The sequence below is a fragment of the Mirounga angustirostris genome, unplaced genomic scaffold, assembly GCF_029215605.1.
Source record: "Mirounga angustirostris isolate CCGP_5_RB_7025 unplaced genomic scaffold, mMirAng1.0.hap1 SCAF_12, whole genome shotgun sequence".
Lineage (NCBI taxonomy): Eukaryota > Metazoa > Chordata > Mammalia > Carnivora > Phocidae > Mirounga > Mirounga angustirostris.
The window spans coordinates 45,948,065-45,965,015 of NW_026991720.1; the positions used below are offsets into that span (position 1 = coordinate 45,948,065).

At 38.2% G+C, this 16,951-nt stretch overlaps 2 protein-coding genes across 3 annotated transcripts in view; both read left to right on the forward strand.

Moving 5' to 3' along the window:
• Positions 1-638: 638 nt before the first annotated feature.
• Positions 639-13,219, forward strand: FKBP14 (FKBP prolyl isomerase 14). 2 transcript variants are annotated; one of them, XM_064575107.1, is made up of 5 exons: positions 639-1,119; positions 1,306-1,526; positions 4,527-4,678; positions 8,220-8,347; positions 10,780-13,219. In XM_064575107.1, exons 2-5 carry the CDS (start codon positions 1,330-1,332, stop codon positions 10,936-10,938), a joined length of 636 nt encoding a protein of 211 aa, XP_064431177.1. In that variant the 5' UTR covers positions 639-1,119; positions 1,306-1,329; the 3' UTR covers positions 10,939-13,219. The 2 variants fall into 2 exon arrangements, with proteins under 2 accessions (XP_064431177.1, XP_064431178.1); XM_064575108.1 differs by lacking the exon at positions 639-1,119 and adding an exon at positions 1,135-1,153.
• The window catches only part of SCRN1 (secernin 1), a 79,424-nt gene continuing 70,703 nt past the window's right edge, over positions 8,231-16,951 (forward strand). The window contains exon 1 of the mRNA XM_064575106.1: positions 8,231-8,347. The gene's annotated coding sequence lies outside the window, so the exon portion shown is untranslated. The remainder of the gene's footprint in view (positions 8,348-16,951) is intronic.

Here is a 16,951-nt window from a genome sequence, read left to right on the forward strand (position 1 = left end):
GGAAAATGTTAACAACAGATTCAGTGGAAAGAGCAGGTTACGAAACCAAGTGTACAATCTGGTCCAAATTATTTTAGTCATATGTCACAAAAGCATGCACCGAAAATGTTAAGGTGATTATTTGTAGATGGTGGCGCTATAGACGATCTTTTTTCCCCTTCTCTTTTTCTTTAGCATAAGACGGCCAGATTTAGCAAATAAAATACAGAACGATGAATTCGTTGTCTGAAATACGTATTTAGTTCGACTCCTGTATTTTAACCGGAAAACCTACTTTCGTGCTTTCCAATTTCTTCCAAATCGACTATAATGAATATGTTTTGCTTTTGAAATTAGGCAAAAGAGGTAAAGCTAATAATTTTAAGCTAAGATGAACCAATGTACCTTATAAGCGTGATTACTGTTTCTTTTTTAAAGTGGAGGTCTGTACGTCCTTATTCACGATAGAAGCTATCACTACGGTCACCACCTAAGTGATAAATTATTAGCAGCCATAACATTATGCGGTGTTGTAGAATGAATCAGACCTGGTTTGAAGGCGGAGCTCAACTGCTTTGAGGATGAACAACTTTAAGCGGGACACTTAACCTCTCCTAGCCCAGATACACTTATCACTTAACTGGGATTAAAGACCCTGCTTTACTGGCAGTGTTGTGGGGTTTACGCACGGGAACGGAACGCGCTTTGCGAACCCTACAGAACTACTGAAGTCTTTATCGGTTATACGGTAAATTAAATAATCGCAGTAGCAGGATTGTGGAATCCTGGGGGCGGCCTCTCAGCATCGGCCAGAGTAAACGAGTGTTTCCGGAAACCGCTACCCTTTCACCTGGCCCAGGACTCTTCCGCGCAAGCTAAGCCTGCATATTTTACAGATGTAAATCTGCCGGAGGCGTTTCCGGTGAGGTCCTCGCGTCCCTCTGTCCCACGAAGTCCGAGGTTGTGGAATACTTTAATCCGCCGAACTCTAGGACCACTCCCCGCGGTTCGCAGCGGGACTGGTGCCCGGCTCCGCCCAGCTGTAATTGTTGCAGCATCATTGGTTTGAGAGTCTCCAGCGGACAGCACCGCAAGCCAATGGGAAGCCGTCCTTCTCCGGCGGCCGAGCTGTGAGAGCCAGTGAGACCCGGGTTTGGAGTTTAACTCTTTATGGGTGGGTTCGCAGTGCGTGGGAAAGTTGTCGTGGTAAATGTGCCACGTCTACTAGGAACAGAGAATCATGAACGTGCCAGAGGCGGTTGTCCTTAAGGCTTCAACTACATTCTTAGCTCTATGAGGTCGGGGGCCCTTTCTCTGTTTTTGTAGGAACTTCTTTCCTGCTCCAGCAACATGAGGCTTTTCTTGTGCAACGCGGTCCTGACGCTGTTGGTCACTTCTTTGAGTGGGGCTCTGATCCCTGAACCAGAAGTGAAGATTGAGGTGCTTCAGAAGCCTTTCATCTGCCATCGCAAGACCAAAGGGGGGGATTTGATGTTGGTCCATTATGAAGGCTACTTAGAAAAGGATGGCTCCTTATTTCACTCTACGTAAGTAATTATACCTTGAAGGTAAAATAGTGAAGAACCCACCCACCTATGCCCGCTCTCGGGCAGGAAAGGTAGCCTGTACCAGGTTTTACCTCTCTTTTTAAAAACTGCAATATATTATTTCCTTCTTTGGGAAAGGAAATCGTTTAACGACAATCTTATATAACGGGGCCTTTGAAGTTCTTTTTGGAAACATGTGGTAAGGTTAAAGGGTTAATTTTTATTATAAAAAATAGCGCTAGAATCTTTGAAATACTCCAGAAATATCTAGATGCATAGTTAGGCAATACGTAGAAAAAAAAAAAAACTGAAAGGAATTCTCATTTTTCAAACTCCATTCCCAAGGGAAAATGACTCAATTCCATTTTTTATTTGGTGTAGGTGAAATTTACTTAAAACTTTTCACAGCGACTTCATGAGAAGAATACACAATCATTTATTTGCTTGTTGTAAGGTATACTAATGCTAGTCCATTGATCTAGTTAATCATTGTTCTTACAGATGACATTTTGGGCAAGGCACAGTACCATGATTTGTTTCATTATTTGTTTCTTTCTAGAAATTCAAAGACTTCATTGATGGGTGTGGGTGTGGTTATGGAAGATTAATCCAATACCTACAGTGAAGGATTTTCAGGTGGTTACACTATCATTTTTTTCTGTTCTATAAACAAAGAAATTGCAACGTGGAAAAGTTCTACAAGTGTACTGATTTCTAATTAGGCATTGATTCTCTTCATTCCATTCCAAAAGTATTTATTGACCATTTCTTTTATGTTAGGCCCTGTGCTTGATACTAGGGAGATTGAAAAATTGTGGCTTCTCCATCCTTGTCCATTCATTTATCTGTCCATCTAACAAACCCTTGTTGAGTGGCCACAAGTCAGGCCTTGAGGATGCAAAAGTGATTAAGAGTGCATCCTTGTCCTCCAGCAGTCCATCATCTACAGAGGAGAAAGACAAGTCCATAACTCATGCTGTATAGTACAGAATGTTCAAATGTTCACAAAGCATAATGGAGTCTGGAATTATTTATGCTCTGAGAGGTGGAGAAAGAGAAGACTTCCCAGAGATCATAATTGATGTGGGCCTTGAAAGATGGGTGGAGGGTTCCTTCCGGTCGAGAATGGGGGCAGAGAGGACATTCCAGGTAGAGAGAATGGCATGAACCAAAGTAGTGAAACTTTGTGGACCCTCCTAGATCTGGTTTTTGATGACCTGTCTTCATTGAGCATTCAGTCCTGGTATGTCTTTGGAGAAGTGAATGGCACCCTTCTCTGAACTCTGTTAGCCCTTCCGATTTCCAAAACAGTGGCTTGCCATAGAATTCTCAACAGCTCTATCTCCTTATCGACAAGGCCAGTGCCGCAGTGAACGTTAAACAGTATTAAGATTTGCGTTTTAAATTTTCAACCACATCTTTATTTTTTTTTTAAAGATTTTATTTATTTATTTGACAGAGAGAGAGACAGAGAGAGAGGGAACACAAGCAGGGAGAGTGAGAGAGGAAGAAGCAGGCTTCCTGCTGGGCTCTATCCCAGAACCCTGGGATCATGACCTGAGCAGAAGGCAAACACTTAAGGACTGAGCCACCCAGGCGCCCCTCACATCTTTATTTTTAGTCCGATGTTGACACAGCCTAATTTCTTTAAGGTCTCAGAATCTATGTGGACTTTGGTGGTAGCCATAAGACATTATTTGGCAGTTGGCTACTAAAGTTCTAGTACTTGATGAGGGGACTGTTGTCATGCGGCCTCAGTGTAAATGGTTAGAAACTGCTTACCCTGAGTATTGTGAAGAATTACCATCAAATGGTCCACTGTAAAGCATGTTTGCCATTTCTAGAACGCTAGCCTGTGTGGTAAAGAGCTTAAATCCTTTAGCTGTGACAAGAAAGAAACGTGTCAAAGCTGTAGTCAGCGCTGGGTGTCAGATTGTTTTCTTCCTTCTTTATTCTTTTCTAACCTTCCCAAGTCTTTTACAGTTGGTAATTTGTTTCTTTAGTCATGGGGGGAAATTAAGGAAAAGAAGAAATAATGGCCTTTACCTGGATTTAGTAACTAACCATAGTGCCCATGAAACCTAACAGAGTGATTTCTCTTTCTCACCTATAAGATATCTTTGAGAAAACTTTCCTTATTGCACTGAAAGGGAGCTATTTGGGGCTCAGGCACTACTCAGCCTGTAAACTCCCTAGTAGCTCACCAGCTAGGTTTCTTAGGCTGGCCTCTCTCCAGCTCATGAGCCAGGATACTTTGACTATTTCCTTTTCCCTCAGTCCAGGGGCCACTCCTCCAGGCTTCCCTGCAGAGCCCCCACAGAAGATGCCTGTGGCCAGTATCTAGGGGTTCAGGGTTGAAGAACAGCCTTTCCACCTGTCAGAGCCATCCCCAGGCTGTACATCAGGACAGTTCATGGGTAGGCTAGAAGGTGCTGTGTCCCTGACTGTCCAGTGTCCATATGGGTATGGACCCACATGTCTTGGCAGTAAATTCTCCTTAGCTTCTCATCTTCCTTCCCAAACTCTCACATTTTCCATTATTTTTTCCCTCTTCTGCCCCCTTAAGATTTTCCTGGAACAGCATCACTGTGGTTAAGACCTTGAACTTTGGAGTTGGATCAAATACTGGCACACTTAACCTCAGTTTCCTCCTCTGTACAATAGGGAAATAACGGTACTTACCTCAGATGATTATTGTCAAGAGTTAAAAGAAGCAAAGCATTGAGGGGAATACCTGATATACAATAAATCGCAAATAGTTATTAACTGTTTTTATTATTACTCCCTCTGCTCTTCTCTACCTGAGTCAATTGTGTGAAGTTTGTATCAAGAAATATGGGCAATGAATTACAAAATTGACTTGGTTTTGTGTGTATGTATATAGCTGTTTTTGTTAATTTCCAAATTGAATCACTTATGGGTGGAAAAAAATACACCACAGCAATAAAAAAAAAAAATAGAGTTTCTAAACAGTTCTAATGTGTTTTCTTTCTATTGTAGTCACAAACATAACAACGGTCAGCCCATTTGGTTTACCTTGGGCATCCTGGAGGCTCTCAAAGGTTGGGACCAGGGCTTGAAGGGAATGTGTGTAGGAGAGAAGAGAAAGCTCACCATTCCTCCTGCCCTGGGCTATGGAAAAGAAGGAAAAGGTAATAACAACTCTACATTTTTACTATAGCGTTGGAGTTCTTCTCTGGATTAGGAGACCGAAATCAGAGTAACTACTATGTGTTTTTTTTTCCCTAAAAGTAAGTAGAGGATGTGTATTTTTTTTGGAAGTATGATTGTGTCTTGATTATCATTTGAAATGGTCAAATTAAAGCCATCATATCTTAATAGTCAACTGAGCTAATGATAAGAAGTTCTGGAACCTTCAACTCTATCATTAACAATTAACCACCATATTAACCCAAATAATGGGTTTTTTTTAAAAAAATTGTGGCACAATACCCATAACATAAAGCTTACTACTTTAGCCATTTTTTTAAGTGTACAGTTCAGTGACACTCTGAACATTCACATTGTTGTACAAGGATCACCACTCTCCACTTCCAGAAATTTTTCATCCTCCCCAGCTGAAACTCATCAATTTATTTTAACAATGCAAAAAGAAAATTATTCAACAGATGTGTTTTGATAAGTTGAACATGTAAAATATAGATGATTAAGGCATTGAAGGAGGGTTAGATGTGGGCTGCTGGTGACTCAAAACTGAAGTTTTCTACAACAAAGCTTTTTTTTTGGAGGTTGTTTTCACTCTTGTTTTAAAGTTGTTTTATAACTTCTTTTATCATTCATGTATAAAAACGAATGGAGTGACATGAAATGAGTTTAATAAAACAGTAGCAAATGGGCTAGCTGATTCCAGGAGACTTTGTGCTAGTTTGTTGCAGGATGGGCATGCACACCTGCTGTTTGGGTGGAAAGGCTTGCAGCTTTCCATAGGGCTGTTTACAAGAGGCCAGATGATGTTTCCTATATAGGATATGTATGTGTCCTATAATTCCTCTCTAATTTAACCTAAGGGAATAATCAGGTGTCAGGAGAAAGATTTATGAACAGGGATGTCCCTTACTACATTGTTCCTAATAGCAAAAATAATTGGAACCAACTTCAGTGGATAATGAGAAGGCTTTAGCTAAATAAAATAGGCCCCAGTTATTTAAAAATGGCATTTCAAAGATTAAAAAATTATATCCAACTGTGTATGATATAATGTTATATATAAAATTGGAAAATAAAGCTATAGAATATGTAAGAGTAAGTATTAGAAAAAATTATATGCACATACAGAGTGAATCACAAGGATGTAATTAAGAATGATAACAATGGACGGCTGGGAATTATTTTTAAATGTTTTTTCTTTTAAAGGTTTTATTTATTTATTTGACAGAGAGAGAATGAGCACAAGCAGGGGAGAAGCAGAGGGAGAGGGAGAAGCAGAGTCCCCGCCGCTGAGCAGGGAGCCTGATGTGGGGCTTGATCCCAGAACCCTGGGATCATGACCTGAGCTGAAGGCAGGCGCTCAACCAACTGAGCCACTCAGGCGCCCCTACTGGGAATTTACTTTTATTTCTGGTTCTATCTCTTCCAAATTCTCTATAATGGGCATGTATTACATAATGAAGAAAAAAATTATTATTTTTTAAAGAGTTATTTATTTTAGAGAGAGAGAGAGTACACATGGTGAGTGAGTGGGGGGGGGGGGCGGGGCAGAGGGAGAGAATCTCAAGCAGACTCCCCGCTGAGCGCAGAGCCCTCCCCAGGAGTCGATCTCATGACCCAGAGGATCATGACCTGAGCCGAAACCGAGTGGGACAGTTAGTTGACTGAGCCACTCAGGTGCCCCGAAAAAATTATTAAGTAGTCATCAGAACCAGACAGGGAACCACTCATTCTGTAGAAGTATAGACTTCACAGTATCCCTAGGTCTAAGCTTAACCATTTACAAAGTGAGAATCCTAGCCCCAGTTTTCTGAGAAAAAAGTAAGTGCCATCTGTGAAGCATTGTATATTCTAAAATGGAACTTGCTATATAAATCTTATGCACAGAATGGAATTTACTAACCAAATTCAATTCTTATTTTAATAATCTCTTCAGAGAAGAAAATCAAGTATCTAGAAAATGTTTCTCTGATGTTCAAATGTATTCTTTTATCTTCCTGCTGTATCTTTATTGTCTCACCTATAATGTATATGTAGTATTAGTCCATTACTCTTTCTCCCTACTGTGTTTAACTCAATTTTACTTTATAACAAGTAGAGATCTAAATTTGAGTCATTTCCTCCAAAGTGAGAGCCATGAAATTAACTCTGCTAATGTGTATTAAACACTAATTTTGTAGTCTTTTGGTATCATGTTTGCATGTCTCCTTCGGAAAGACAACCAGTTTTGTCAACGACCTAGTGCATGCCCCTTCTCTGTCTAGATCTGGAGCGGTAAGCTTGGGCACACAGTGTAAGTTTTGTTCTCTTTAATATTTAACAAACGTTCTTTCATGGAAATATGTGGGATTTGGGTGTGGGGTGGTGGTGGTGGGACTAAGAAATATTTGTAATGTTTACCTAGACCTGTATGTTAAATATAGTATAAGGAAACAAGTTGAAAAAAATTGTTCATACTTCCCAGAAAGTTTTCTTTTTTTAAGGTCCCTGGGACTTTAACAAAGCTCTTTTCATTTTTACAGATTTTTATCTCCCTTCTGAGAAATTTGTTTTAATTTCTTCTCTAATGAAATTTCTTCAAAATGGGTATAATGTTCTATATCAGAGGGGGTGTTGCCTACCTTTCTGAAATTGTTGAACCTTTCTGTATTGTTTTTAAAGCCTGTGAGAGAATTATATCTTATTAACATATATTGAGAGCTCACTATTTATCAAGTATAATGCTAAGTATTTTGCATGGATTTATCTTCCTTCATCCTCCCAACAGATTCTGCATTTTACAGATGAGGAAATAGGCTTAACGAAGGGCCGGGGTAAGCTCTCACACTAGCTAGTAAGCTGGTATGACCCCAGATCTCACTTAGCTAGATATTGCCTCCTGGTGGTAGGGATGGCAGTACTGTATTTCTAGGTCAGGACTTTGGGTGACCCCAGAGTTAGTAAATCACTTGTACTCCCAACAGATTCTGCATTTTACAGATGAGGAAATAGGCTTAACGAAGGGCCGGGGTAAGCTCTCACACTAGCTAGTAAGCTGGTATGACCCCAGATCTCACTTAGCTAGATATTGCCTCCTGGTGGTAGGGATGGCAGTACTGTATTTCTAGGTCAGGACTTTGGGTGACCCCAGAGTTAGTAAATCACTTGTACTATAATTAACTCTGAATTATCTAAAGCCCTTTAAGTCATTCTTGGCATGTAATATGTACTATCTTAATTATATTTGAAATTTAATACCCGGCGATTAGGTATATCTGTATGTATGTGTGTGTTTGTGTGCACTAAGCAATTTGTAATTGCAAAGCCAGGAACAGACTGCTTTTGATCTACTAGTTTGGATTATTCCTTCTCTGTTCTATTTGTTCGAGTAAAATATGATTATAAGTAATTTACGTGTGATAATGTTAGGAAGGCTCTTCATTTAATTCAATCAAAAGAATATTTTATTCAGTATCACAAGTTTTGTGTCATAAAAACTCCGGGATTGTTTAAATAAAATTGAACCTCCCTCTCTCCTCATATCAGGTAAAATTCCCCCAGAGAGTACACTGATATTCAACATTGATCTCCTGGAGATTCGAAATGGACCAAGATCTCATGAATCATTCCAAGAAATGGATCTTAATGATGACTGGAAACTTTCTAAAGCTGAGGTGATCTTTCCTTCCTCATATTCCTTTCTTTCTTTGTTTCTTTCTTCTCACTTTTTAAAAAATATATTTTTAAGGAAAATTTATTTTTACTTGGGTAAAACATTATTTATAAATTTTCTTAAAATACTGATGCTTTGAATGTTGGCTTTTTTTTTTTTAATAGGAAATCCTTGTTTTGGTGAGAAATATATTGAGACTTAAGAAACATCATTCATTCCTTTGCCCCTGCCCCCCCTCACCCCCACCACGCTTAAGGTTCACTGTATCTTGTCCTCACCCTGAGTTTTTGAAAGATCCATTTTGCTAAGACAATTCCCATTTTGGAGTTGCTATATAAGAAACACAGATGTCCTAGGGCGCCTGGGTGGCTCAGTTGGTTAAGCAACTGCCTTCAGCTCAGGTCATGATTCTGGAGTCCCAGGATCAAGTCCGTGTCGGGCTCCCTGCTCAGCAGGGAGTCTGCTTCTCCCTCTGACCCTCCCCCCTCTCATGCTCTCTCTCTCTCTATCTTATTCTCTCTCTCAAATAAATAAATAAAATCTTAAAAAAAAAAAGAAAGAAAGAAACATAGATGTCCTGAGAAATATCTCAGGTTTCTGTTTAAAACTGTAAACTGTAAACTGTCTGTTAAATGCGCTTGTAATTTCCTAGCAATTAGCAGCAAACAACTCACATGCTGTTTTGTTCTGGTTCACACCTGGAGAAAGGAGACTCCAGGCTGGGTTTTCCAGAGCAGGAGAACTTTCACCCCTCTTAGTCCTGGTGTCTGAGTGAGGAGAAAGCAAGAAGTCTTTTCTCTATAATTTATTTAGGCTTTTGCAGCCATTTTTACCCATACCTGTCTTGGTCTGGTTGCTGTGGGGAAAGAAGTGGAGGTAGACATCTACTCTGTGTTTTTCTGTTTGTCCATGTTCTCCGTCCTCCCTTGGCTGGTCAGAAATCAAGTCCCTTTTTATGTTTTGATCGATTTCATTATAATGGCCAGGAAATGATTAAGTCTTAAATAAGTGCAGTTGTTATGAACTCACAGGGTCATTATCTACAGTTACTCAATTTATAACACCTCATAGTATTAGCAGTCATAGGACTTTATTCTGTTCAAGATAAATTTTAATTACCTTTCATGAAACAAAAATCTTAAATATACAACACATTCACATGGTTCAAAAAAAATCAATCCAGTTAAAAAAGGTGTTTAATAAGAAGTCTTTTTCCCACCCACATCCTCTTCTACTGTGTGATCTACCGCCTTCTGTATGCTGTTTTATTGGGTTCCAACGTACCCTTCCAGTGTTTCTTTATGCAAATACAAACAAATGTGAATACATTTTCCTATTTCCCCTTTTCTTAACAAAAAGTAGCATGATATACATAATATTTGGCATTTTGCTTTATTCACACAGTATATCCTAGAGATACATTCTATATTAATCCATTTAGCTTTAATCATCCTTTTTTTTTTAACAACTTCATTAAATCTCCTGAATCTTAAAAGTAAATGTATGTCATATGTTTGCATATTGATCATAAGGGGGGAAGGATTTGAAATTACTGATCTAACAGAAGGAGTACTAGAGATATGATTAAAAATGAAAATACAGGTTGAACTGCATTATGGTGAATCTAGTGGGCAATTAAGAGCAGCATTTTGTTTATATCTTTAAATGTCTGAACGAGAATGGAAAATTTCAGTCTAAGCACTCATTAGGCTGGATTTTGCTTTAATTTCTGAGATTGGAAGGTCATGAGGTATGATCATAGTCAGGTCCACGGCATGTACTATTACCAGACACTTACTTAAATTAAAAAATGCCGTTAGGGGAGGGGGGAGGCAGGTGGGGGATGGGTGAAATAAGTGAAGGGGATTAAGAGTACATTTACTATGATGAGCCGTGAGTAATATATAGAATTATTGAATCACTCACTATATTGTACATCTGAAACTAATATAACGCTGTATGTTATGCTGGATTTTTTTTTAAATAATAAAATTTTAAAAATTCTAAAATATAAGTTTAAAAAATGCCATCCTTTAATCTTATTTTAAGAGAAATATCTGGAATGCTGACCCTAGTTAGAAAATGAGATCTGGATAATTCAATGGAGTGAAAGACTACAGTCTTTCAAATGCTTGGCTTTATTTAGACTCAAATTAAGAATAGATAATATGCTTTCATTGGGTGTTTTTCAGATAATATAAGCCTTATCTTTGCCTCTGAGCAATATTCTGTGTCTCTACTATAGCAGTATAGCAACTGTTTTTAAGGGGAAAAAATTCCTTATAATTCTTTTACTGTCATTAAAATATATTATAGTTGTTTAGTCATTGTGCTATATAATCAAATGAACTACCAGTCCACTCTGTGATATTAACTGGCTTGATGTGGGTATCTTATGAATTAGAATCATTAATGAGACCCATTATTTTGTAGGTTAAAGTGTATTTAAAGAAGGAGTTTGAAAAGCATGGTGCAGTGGTGAATGAAAGTCATCATGATGTTTTGGTGGAGGATATTTTTGATAAAGAAGATGAAGACAAAGATGGATTTATATCTGCCAGAGAATTTACATATAAACATGATGAGTTATAGAGATACATGTTCCCATTTTATATGGCATGCATCCTTAAAGACAGGGCAACCATTTTTTAAAAAAGTCTTACTTTTAAATAATGTGCTGTTCTTGTTCTGTTTTTTATTTTTATATATTTTTCTGAATATTATTCGAAGAAGCCCTTAGGATTCCTAAATGCCCATTTCTTTCTGGTGAGTTATTGGGAAGAAAAAATTAATTTGTCTTTGAATAGAAGACTTCTGGACTATTTTCTGCTTTCACATATGAAGCCGTCTGTTTTACTTGTTTTACTTGTAATTTTAAAATATCGCAGCTGGGAGCATGTCCAACATAAGACCAGGTTATAGCACACATCAGCTCCCTCTATTTCTACTTCCCTCTATTTTCTCCAAGTTAGATACTGACATTTGTGCAATAGCCCAAGGCTTAAACAGTGTGTCTGTAACTGCTTTTGAGTCTGTTTAAGCAAAGAGGAAATGGTTGTTGAACTGGCCTTGTGAACAGACACTGCTCTACTGAGGAGATGTGCAATGCTGAAGTGAGTAACAGAGTTAATGACTTATAAATATGTATACATTGAAACCTTCTGCCCAGGACTTAAGGTGTATAAGGTTCCGTTCCTAGGGACTAATAACCTATAATGATTAATAGGACAAATTATTTATGTGTCTGGTTTTTTGTAATAAGGTGTCAAAATTTTGTAACTGAGAAACAGAGTGTATTTAGTCAGTGCTTACTTTTTAAGTCTAGCCAGTGACCCTTCCTGGTTTATTAATGAATAATATCTATAACTAGCGTATTATACTACAATAACATTGTATCATGAGCGAAACTTATAAGCCAATCAAAAATTTCCCATTTCTGCTTATCAAAATATGACACAGACCCACAGCAGCTACTGTTGCATAGAGATCTGTCCTGGGTTAAACAAAAATGGGTGATTTTATAATTTTACCTGAAATTGGCTTTTATCCTTATTACTTTGAAAAAGCCCCCAAATCTCCATTTATTAAGAAGAGTTCTTTATCATTCACAGAGTGATCTCAAGTACATCGTTGTCTTTGATTTTCATTGTTCTGAAGCCTATGAACAAGGCTGGTGGATCTTTAGTGTACCTATTTTATAGATGAGGAAATTATTCTTCAAAGAGATTGTTTTGCCCGAGGTCAACAGCTAATGTGTGCAACAAGATTGCAGTCCCCAAGTTCAGTATCTTAAATTGCCCTCCTTTGACTTCATTGGGCCTCATTCTGTCTTCAGTTTGTTCTAACAGTCAATGCTGTTTTTTGTCTTTGGGTCCTTATCCTTTGAAGATGGTTTACTGGCTGTTTTGGGTGCTTTTGAATTCTTCCTCAAAGTAGAAATGGCTCTGGTTTCATTGTTGGGGTTAGCACTGAATTGCCTCAAAAACCCTGTACTGTGAGAGGGTCCAGGGGTGTGTCTTAGTTCTTTCATTCTTGTTTACCTCTAGATTTTTTTGGTTTTTGGTTTTCTTTTTAGAGAATTACAAATAATTATTATATCATATACAGGCCATTTTCACTAGTTGTATATTGCATTTCCCTCACTAAAACATAAAGGTCTTGGGAAGAACGTATATAACACCTTTTCCTGATGAAGTCAGCTATATGTAGAAAACTCTTAAATTGTCACTGCTATTTTCCTCAACCTGGAGGACTTATGAACCACAATGCTGAAAGCCTTATGCTGTGTTCATTGGGAAAGAATGACCTCGTCATGTGGTGCTACTTTGTATAGACATTACTGTGATGCTTTCTCTGATTGAGCAGGAAAAGTCAAAAGAATTTTGATTATTTGGGCAGCATATTTCTTTTTTTTTTTTTTTTTAAGATTTTATTTATTTATATGACAGAGAGAGACAGCGAGAACAGGAACACAAGCAGGGGGAGTGGGAGAGGGAGAAGCAGGCTTCCCACGGAGCAGGGAGCCCGATGTGAGGCTTGATCCCAGGACCCTGGGATCATGACCTGAGCTGAAGGCAGACGCTTAACGACTGAGCCACCCAGGCACCCATATTTCTTTATCTCATGTGAATTTACGTCAATGCCCATCTAAATACTTAGACACAAGTATGAAATGAAAGTAAATAAATAAGTTATGATTGTTTTTAAGTATCTGCCTTTGGTTTAGCTGCAACTTTATGTCTTTCCATTCATGGGAATAATCAGACATGAATGGCGACCTCACTTGTAATATAATTTGACTCATTAATATTGCTAGATGTGTCCTATTTAAATTTATATGACTATGTTGTATTTTCAAAATAAACTTTATTTGGGGAATAATTGGTTTTGTGAAAAATTCTTCTTCAAGTGCCTGTTGCCTCAGCAGCTTTATTGATGTTCCTATTATTCTAGGTTTTATGTTGAAACTAGATGGGGAAGATGGACAAGTTGTTGTAGGAGAGGGGTATAGTGACACTTTGAATGTCCTTCTGATTATCTATCCTGTTTAGATGTATTTGGAAGGAAAGCTGTGGTTCCTTTTAAATTGTTTTGAAATAAGCATTAAATATTGAGCATTATGGGCAGTAGTTAATAGTGAATGTTTGGTACTGGAGAAAGTGTATGTGTTGGGTTTTGTTGGTTTGGTTTTGGTGGTAGTTATCACTATTGTTTTGGTTTGGGATTTTATTTTGTAAGAGGTGGACATTATCATGATTAATGCCCAGTGAGTAAATGAGCTCTATAAAACACCTTATCTAATTAAATGAAATGTTGGGTTGCCATTAAAATAACAAGAAACAATGAGTTCTGATTCAGATGGGGAATTAGCCATTTGAATCTTTACTTGTGGAAATGAATTTGTACTCATTTATGATTTATAGGATATTCTGTACATCTACAATGCTATTAGATATCAGCATGCTATCTATCTGTCCCCACTGAATTGAGTGTACGGATGATTTCTCAGTGTTGTTTGGAAATTGCAAGAGGAGAAAAAGGGACTTGGTGGAGTATTATGGGAAAAACTACGTCTCTCACCTTTTTATTAAAAAAATGAATTATCATTGTAATAGTCACCCTGGGAAAAATAACAAGGAACTTATTTTCAAGAGATGGAGAGCACTTGGTAATAAGGGTGTTTTGTTTAGTTTTTGTTTCTTACCCACTTTTGTTTGAATTGAAATCTAAAATGTCAGACATGATTATACATTCATATGCCCATTTGAAAACCTGAAAATTACAGTACTTCTGTCTCTTAATATCTGTAGCTTTCTTTTTAGTAAGATTTGCATATTCCCTTCAGTACAATGAAATCCATACATTCTTACATCTGGTTTTGGAGTCTTTATTGGAAGGTAAATTCTTTTATCTCTTTAAAATATTGTTTTGGGGATGCCTGGGTGACTCAGTTGGTTAAGCAGCTGCCTTTGGCTCGGGTCATGATCCCATGATCCTGGGATCGAGTCCCACATCGGGCTCCTTGCTCGGCAGGGAGCCTACCTCTACCTCCCCTGCTCCGCCTGCTGCTCCCCTGCTTGTGCTCTCTCTCTCTCTCTCTGACAGATAAAATCTTAAAAAAAAAAATTATTTTGCCTTGGGGCTCAGGGTGGCTTAAGTCAGACTTGATTTCCGCTCAGATCAAGATCTCTGGGTCGTGGGATCAAGCCGTGGGTCTTGGGGCTCCGTGCTCAGTGGGGAGTCTGCTTGAGATTCTCTCTCTCCCTCTTCCTCCCCACCCCCACCCTGTGCTCTCACTCTCTTGCTCTAAAATTAAAAAATCTTGAAAAAAAAAATAGTGTTTTGCCTTTGCTTTCAGCCCTGCCTCTTCTACCTCCAGCTCCAGGCTGACAGCAGAGAAAGACCCTTACAAATCTTGGTTTCATAGTTCCACCCTCAAATACAAGGAGAGGTATGCTTTGGTTCCTAAATGTTGCAGAAATGTAGCAGTCACTCAAATTTAGTGTACACCAGAATTGCATGGGATATGTGTTAAAAATGCAGATTCCTGAACCCTTTCCCCAGAGATTCTGATTAATTCTTGGATTGGGCCCAAGAATCTGAATTTTAACCCCCTTCCTGGATGATACTGATGCAGGTGGTCTAAGAATCTTAATTTGAGAGAAAATTAACTATTTCCCTGCCCTTGAATATACAGTCTCCTATATTTTTCTCTTACTAGTCTTTTTTTGTCTTCTGTAAAGTGTTGGTCATTGGGGCAACGAATTGTGCCTAAAACTGAATATACAGTCAAAAGGATAAGTTGTGTGGAGATAGTATTTTCCCTAGAGTTAGAAATTTTTTTATGACTCTGAATTCTTACAGCAAAAAGTTAGATCATCAGTAAATATGTTTTTGTGAACATCTTTCCTACTAGAAGAGAGAAGAGAGTCCCAGACTTTCCCAAAATTATTGTTCTATATTATTTTTTCAGAATTATCTATAGCCTATCCCTTGAGAGGAACATATGGTCAAGAAATTTAGGAGAAAATAGGGGCGACTGGGTGGCTCAGTCATTAAGCGTCTGCCTTCGGCTCAGGTCATGATCCCGGGGTCCTGGGATCGAGTCCCACATCGGGCTCCCTGCTCAATGGGAAGCCTGCTTCTCCTTCTCCCACTCCCCCTGCTTGTGTTCCCTCTCTCACTGTCTCTCTCTCTGTCAAATAAATAAATAAAATCTTTAAAAAAAGAAGAGATTTAGGAAAAAATAAAACTATTCTCCTAAAAACATAAATATATGTATATGTATGTATGTGTGTATAGTGTATAAACTACGTGCTGTGTATATACATACATAATGAATGAATTATATATGTATACATACATATGTGTGTATGTATATATGCAGTTTTGTATCGAAGATCGTCATTGACATGCTCTCTGTAGTACATCATTTCCCCTCTCTGAAGACTTATCTTTACCATGCAGTTAAACTTCCATTTGGTCAATTTAGAATCTTTCTGTACTTTGCCTACATTTCTATGTTTCACTTACAATTTAGGGAAAATTTCCTAGTAGCTCTCCATGTAAAACCAACAATAATTTTTTTAATCCCTTCAACTTTGGTTTACCAAGGAGATTAAGTGACTCATTTTGATATAGGTATTGTTATAGGTTATTGGTTATTGTTAAGGAAAAGAAACAGATACAAACATTTGGCAGAGTCAGGAGATCTGCAACACCTAGCACAGTCTCCATGGATTCTTTTGTTTACCAGTGCTCTGTGGTCCTGTACTGCTAATAGAACCTCTGGCATAAAATAGATGACTTCAGTGAGTGTGAGTCAGCCCATAATTTACAAAGCCAATCTAAGTGCCTAGGAGCTAGACTAACATTGATTTTATTTTATGATCTAAACACAAATTGCATGAGATGTTTGCTGAGGTTTTACTCTAAAAATCTAGAGTAAAGTGAATGCTGTCCCCTTGGTCTGTAGTAACAGCTAAATTATATCCCACTTGGGGATTTCTGGGAATTTACAAGTCATTTCTTTAATTTAAATTTCCACACGGCCATAGGATAAAAGTAATTTCCTTCCCAGTAAACAGTTGCAGTAGAGACAATGCCACACACGATGTGAACTGAGGCATTGAGGGACAGTTCTCATTACTATAAAGAATGAAGTGAGGGTAGGGAGACCCTTTAGACCTTAATTCCAATTTCGTAGAGCACTTTCTCATTCATTTGTTAGGCTTACTCTGCCAGAGTGTATCTTATGTTAATATAACTGATTATAATTTTACCTCCAGGCAGGAGACTAGGATATTATAACATTCAACCACATACTAGTGGTTTTTTTCCTATTATGATCATATCTCCTTGAATTGTTGAGCAGCTATTTTGTGCAGAACGCATTTTGCTTGAGACATTCTAGATTTTTTTTTTTTAAAGATTTTATTTATTTATTTGACAGAGAGAGACACAACGAGAGAGGGAACACAAGCAGGGGGAGTGGGAGAGGGAGAAGCAGGCTTCCCGCTGAGCAGGGAACCCGATGTGGGGCTCGATCCCAGGACCCTGGGATCATGACCTGAGCCGAAGGCAGATGCTTAATGACTGAGCCACC

What these genes read in the sequence shown, in the direction of transcription:
- FKBP14 (XM_064575107.1), top strand. Translation starts at nt 1,330, where the DNA reads ATGAGGCTTTTCTTGTGCAACGCGGTCCTGACGCTGTTGGTCACTTCT. An exon ending in GGCTCCTTATTTCACTCTAC is followed by an intron (nt 1,527 to 4,526) that starts GTAAGTAATTAT and finishes TTTCTATTGTAG; the next exon opens with TCACAAACATAACAACGGTC. An exon ending in GGAAACTTTCTAAAGCTGAG is followed by an intron (nt 8,348 to 10,779) that starts GTGATCTTTCCT and finishes ATTATTTTGTAG; the next exon opens with GTTAAAGTGTATTTAAAGAA.